At 37.8% G+C, this 6209-nt stretch overlaps 1 protein-coding gene across 6 annotated transcripts in view; it reads right to left on the bottom strand.

Annotated features, from left to right (window-relative positions):
- LOC106872957 (eukaryotic translation initiation factor 4E transporter) overlaps positions 1–6209 on the bottom strand; it is a 115629-nt gene that overhangs the window by 19252 nt on the left and 90168 nt on the right. For all 6 annotated transcript variants that reach the window (XM_052976797.1, XM_052976795.1, XM_052976796.1 and 3 more), the window contains 4 exons: positions 5974–6155; positions 5141–5230; positions 2257–2713; positions 263–363 (listed from right to left, as the gene is read on the bottom strand). In XM_052976797.1, coding sequence (XP_052832757.1) covers positions 263–363; positions 2257–2713; positions 5141–5230; positions 5974–6155 — 830 coding nt within the window. The remainder of the gene's footprint in view (positions 1–262; positions 364–2256; positions 2714–5140; positions 5231–5973; positions 6156–6209) is intronic.

Below are 6209 nucleotides of genomic sequence, written 5' to 3'. Positions count from 1 at the left end.
GTTTCGTGTCCAATGAAGGAGACGACGTTGGCATGGGTGCCAGTCGTCGAATTTAACTTGATTTCGATTTCACTTGCCTCAACAGGTCGACTAGGCAGGGTGTTGAGTTTTTGAGCAAAAGAACAGTTCATATAGCTCCAAGATCACTCACTCATAAAATGAATTCCAGCAATAGGTGGGAAGTTAAACAGATCTCAATGAAGGCTGTGACCTGCAGCCAAGCAATTAAAAAAAAAAAAAAAAAGATGAATGTGATTATTACCGTCAAATTACTAATAGGCTGACCAAGACTGCTTTGCACCAGAGGCCCAGGATGGACAGGTGCAGGTGCACTTAAGTGTACAGGTGGTTGTTGACTAAACACTGCAATAAAAAAAAAAAATTGCACATTAGTTAAATTTTAAATCAAAAGTGAGAAAACAAAAATTATCAACACATTTTTCCAGTCCAGTACATTGTAAAAGGACACATTGAAATATAAAGAACAAATGCTGCCACTTTAGCATGCAGTCTAACAGGCCATTTACACTTTAGCATCCCAGATCAAGTAATATCACAGCATAGACTACCCTGTGTAACACAATTTTTGTCCTTAGATAGCAACTGTTATATCCTATTTGCTTACACCAAGAAAGTACGAAAAATGGTTAATAATTTCTTTAAACTTTGCTCGTTACATTTATTCAAACTCCAAAGAACACATGGCTATAATGCTCCCCAACAATTCCTGCTCATAATCAGGGATGCACATATTGTCAGCCATTAAGGGACATGCTCAGCTGGTTAAGGTCAAGCAACTGACAAGCTAATCTGTGGTAGTGAGCAGAATATTTGCTATAATAATTTTTTTCTTTTCTGCCCACAAGGGGCTACACATAGAGGGGACAAACAAGGACGGACAAACGGATTAAATCGAATATACTGATCTCCAGTGCGTAACTGGTACTTATTTAATCGACCCTGAAAGGATGAAAGGCAAAGTCGACCTCAGTGGGATTTGAACTCAGAGCATAACTGCAGATGAAATACCGCTAAGCATTTCGCCTGGCGTGCTAACGTTTCTACCAGCTTGCCGCCTATATAGCAGAATATATAAGCAGAAATATAACAATATTTCTGCTTCAGCAACTCGGTTGCTGAATGCCTGAAATGTAATGGAAAATAGGTCAGATTCAAAACATTGATGTCCAGGACAGAAAAGCAAAGTTTGAGGGGGGTTGTAGTCATTTCCTTTGATTTCTAGATAGAAGCAAATAAAAAATAACACTGACCAAAAACAAAAAAAAAATTAAAATTTGTTACGTAGTGCTATGGATACTGCAATAGACTATATGCATAAGTAGCACCAAACAAATATAGTTAGAGAGAGAAAAACAGAATTTGCTGAATCCTCATTCAAGGATCTTATCCCAGTAACAGATTATATTTTAGGCTCCAAACCAATAAGGAAACTCCTATGTGGTCATTCGATCTTTTAAGAATAGAAAATCACTCCCACTATCTTAACCCTTTAGGATTTAATCCAACCATATCTGGCCCAAATATTTTACCCATTTTATATTTAAGCTGGCCAGATCTGACCTCTCACACCTACCTACAATGTCATTCTAAAACTAAATCACATCACTGAAATCTCAAAGCTTCAAGATAACTGATTAATTCAAAACAATGTGAATAAATGAGCATTACATTCGACAGAAGAATCTGAATACTAAAGGGTTAAAAAAATATAAGGGGAACACAGGTCACAAGGGGGAATTTCTAATAATAAGTCTGCTCCTTTAAGGTTAAGCTTAAGCTAAACAACATTACTTTCCGCTGAACTGATTTTTGCAATTCAAACGACTTTAAGACTCCTAAAAAACACCGATTATATTATTGTAGGGGTTTTGATAAAAAGATTTATGAAATTGCAAGAATTGCTCTAAGTAGAAAGTTGAAGAGAATAGGGAAAAAAAATTCTTGATCTTCAAAATGTTAGAACTTTATTGTCGTAAATTTGAAATTGCTCAGAAATAAAACAATGAAACAGTTTTTCACTAAATGGAAAAAAAAAAAAAAAAAAAAAAATTCATTTCAGTATTAGTGAACATATTAGTTCTTAACTATAAATATCTTCAACAGATTCTTACTTCTCTCCAAGAATTCTTTGGAGAACTGGAAAAGTAGCAGCAATATTACCGAAAATCTTCACCACCATAACATTTGCTTTTATGTGTGTAGTTTTTAAATACAAGAGAACCAGAGGAAACTTACTAATAGGAGAAGGGATTCTTGGCTGAGAGGTGTGTACAGAGCCAGGCTGGCCAGATAGCAAGTTCTGTTGCAGGTACTGAGATGTTGTAGGGTGCAATGGAGGTCCTCCAGGGGAAAGGTTCCGGTGTCCGACATGCTGCAGAACTGCTGCCAGTTGTGGGTTCGGTGATGCAGGTTTTGCAATAATGTCTGGGTTCTGTTTGATGAAGTTTAGGATAGCATCAGAAGAGGTCTGCTGTCCACTTCCAGTTGGGGTAACTCCAGACACATAGGTAGGTTGTTGTTGTAAGACTGGTGTCGGTTGTTGCTGTGGTGTTGGCTGATTGGACTTTTGCTGCTGCTGCTGCTGCTGTTGTTCTTGGTTGTGCTGGCGGTGTTGGTGCTGTTGTTGCATTCGAATTTGATTCAGAGTCTGCTGTTGAATCTGGAGTTGCTGTTCTTTGTTGCGATTCAATGCCTGTAAATTTAGAAACAAAAATTTTGTTACACAGATTTGTTGAGTGGGGTGGATATGAATAAAAGATCAAATATTAATAGTTATAAGAGCTACACAGCTTTGTTTATTGGTTATTGTTATGATGTGTAAAAATTAATATTATTGCTGTAGCTCATTGTGAGTGTGTTTTCATTTTGAGATCATTTAGGCTTCTGTTACTGTTAAGGTATTTTGGGTTCTACCATGAACTTCAACTCCTGAAAAGTAGTATTTATGTAATCATCAACCCATAAATTTAACCTTAAAAATATGGTCTAAAATAATTCATACATGAGTATATATGGTAAGTAAAAGAATATGTATTTTAGGATTTTGCTTTAGCATAACACCAGTTTGAGCGTGGCCGTTGCCAGTACAGCCTGACTGGCCTTCGTAGGATTTTCGAGCGAGATCGTTACCAGTGCCCCTGGACTGGCTCTTGTGCGGGTGGCACATACAATACACCATTTTGAGTGTGGCCGTTGCCAGTACCGCCTGACTGGCCTTCGTGCCGGTGACACGTAAAAGTACCCACTACACTCTGAGTGGTTGGCATTAGGAAGGGCATCCAGCTGTAGAAACTGCCAAATCAGATTGGAGCCTGGTGTTGCCGTCCGGTTTCACCAGTCCTCAGTCAAATCGTCCAACCCATGCTAGCATGGAAAGCGGACGTTAAACGATGATGATGATGATGGTGATGGTTTTACATCTGAATGCTGTCCCTATTGTTAACCATTAGGCTCAACTATAAAACCATCATCATTTTAACCCTTTAGTGTTTAAACCGGCCAAATATTCTACATGTTTTATATTCAAACTGGTCATATCTAGCCTCTCTCACCTAACCTACAGTGACATTCTAAAAATAAAAACAATCATATCATTGAAACCTCAAAGCTATAACATAATGCATGATTAATTCAGAACAATTTGAGTGAAAAAAATATTACATTTAACAGAGTAATCTGAACACTAAAGGGTTAAAGTCCACTTCCCCATGCCTACAAGGGTTGTACAGAGTTTATAAAGGTTTTCTATGACTGCTGCCCTTCTTGTCACCAGTCCATACAAGTTTCCAAACAAGGTAATGTTCCCCATGGCTGGGCATATTTTCACAGAAGACTGGAAACAAAGGTCACTGCTTGTATGACAGTGACACTTTAACTATCACACAATGTCAAAGAGACTCTAACACACACAACAGGCTTCTTTCAGTTTCCATCTACCAAATCCACTCACAAGGCTTTGGTCAACCCAGGGATATATTAGAAGACACCTGTCTAAGACATCATGCAGTGGAACTGAAGCTGCTCAACCATACACTGCAAATCATACCACACAGTAATGAAATCAGTGAGTGGAACCAAACTTATCACAAGTTAACTGTATCCCAAAACTAGTTAGCCATTTACAGAGTTAACCATCACAGCTGAAATTCATAGCCAACGTCAGCTCAAATCATGGCACAGACATTGAAAAGCAGTTCTGAAGCAAGGCACCAAAGATATACTCGTCTCCAATCTCCTTAGCTTGGAAAGGAAGTTGTAATGTTGTACTTAAAAGCTGATGACACCATGAAGGTTATCCGTACCTCTATGCAAGAAGAGAAGCCTTCTTTAATACAATCGGGCTCATGCTCACGAAGAAAATACTGAATTTACAAGTGATAGACATAAAAACCATCATCTTAATGGTCTAATTTTTTCCATGCTTGCATGAATTCATTAACCCTTTCGTTACCATATTTTGAGATGCTCTGTGTTTCTTTCAATTAATTTTAAATATAACTAAGAATTTAGAAAAATAACAGTCATCATTAAGCTAGTGTTAGAAACGTAAATTGTGACTAAGGTTTGGTGGAAGATTTTAATTTAAATCTTATGGAAACAAGACATTTGTACTACAGAGTCAGAGGCAGTTTCAGCTGAGATGGTAATGGAAGGGTCAAGGCAAGTTTTCTTATTTCTTTACTGCCCACAAGGGGCTAAACATAGAGGACAAACAAGGACAGACAAAGGGATTAAGTCGATTACATCGACCCCAATGCGTAACTGGTACTTATTTAATTGACCCCGAAAGGATGAAAGGCTAAGTTGACCTCGGCAGAATTTGAACTAAGAACATAGCTGCAGACGAAATACTGCTAAGCACTTTGCCTGGCGTGCTAATGTTTATGCCAGCTCACCGCCTTTTCTAGGCAAGTTTTCTACAGCCATATACCCTGCGTATTGCACACAGCACAAAAAGATTTGTGGGTAGCACATGGTACAATTTCCTACCATTAAACTATCAAATCTCTAAACAGCAAACTTCTAAAATTACTTAAGGGGAGGACAGGTGAAGAGCAATATAGAAAATATATAAGACTGTTTTCTAAATTATAGAAATGGCAATTCAAATTAAACCTACATGCAAAAATTCATTTTGGCCAGATGTTAAATATGGAATGGTTGGTGGAGGCTGAGCAGGAAGATTTGGAGGTGACCTGCGATCTGGAATCTGAAAGAAGAAAATGAAAAATAGAATAAAGACAAAAAGATTTTAAATAATACAAAATCGTTCACAGGCTTACAGTTCTGTGTATTAACCAGGTGAAACAAATTGCTAATTTGCTGGACTATCAGGTGAAGCCTGTGGGTACGAAGACCAAATCGAGTACAGGTGTCAGGCCTCAGTTTACTTTCACAGGTTTGTCAAAAATGCAGCCATACTACCACCTTGAAGAGCATCTTAGTCAATCATCAACCCCATTGATTTGATTTTTTGTTTTTTTGATTTATGAAGTCTTGTACTTATTTTTAGCAATATCTTTATTGTACCACTAAGTTACAGGACATTGATAACATTTGAATAGCTTCTAACGTAAAGACAAAGAAACACACATACAATAGGTTTCCGCACTGTCTACCAATTTCATTCACAAAACATTGGTCAACCCAACAAGACATGAGAGACACTCGCCCAAGGGGCAATAGTGATTCATCATTCACAAGATCTTCAGCATTATGTATCCAAGATCTTAGATCAAGGACATTAATGAACTCAGTTTCATCAAGCAAAACTGTTAGAGGAAATAAGCTACAGAGGTTTAAAGAATTTAAAGATCATTTGGTTTATGTGAAATAAGCGTTTTCTCAAATGGCTTTCAGTTTAATACAAAAACGAAAAAAAAAAATGCAGGACTGACATAAAAGAGAGGGAGTGAGAGAACAGGAAAGAGCATATCAAGACGGTTATCTTACATGAGGTTTAGAGTTGTCGACAGCAGCTGCCTTCATCATAGAGAGGAGTTTGTTGAAGGCTGACATATCACCACTGCAGTCTGGTACTTCCAAAGGACTTACAGTAACCATACCGTTGGGACTCATTTGGTGGTGTAGGTCAGCTTCAATCTCAGCAACCGTCTTTACACGGCCTGGCATGCCTGCAAAAGGGGAAAAGAAATAAGATGTCCAGTTTTATATATATATATATATAT

Source organism: Octopus bimaculoides, chromosome 25, assembly GCF_001194135.2.
Source record: "Octopus bimaculoides isolate UCB-OBI-ISO-001 chromosome 25, ASM119413v2, whole genome shotgun sequence".
Lineage (NCBI taxonomy): Eukaryota > Metazoa > Mollusca > Cephalopoda > Octopoda > Octopodidae > Octopus > Octopus bimaculoides.
Note: the sequence above shows the minus strand (reverse complement) of the source record. Positions and strands in the feature narration are given on the sequence as shown.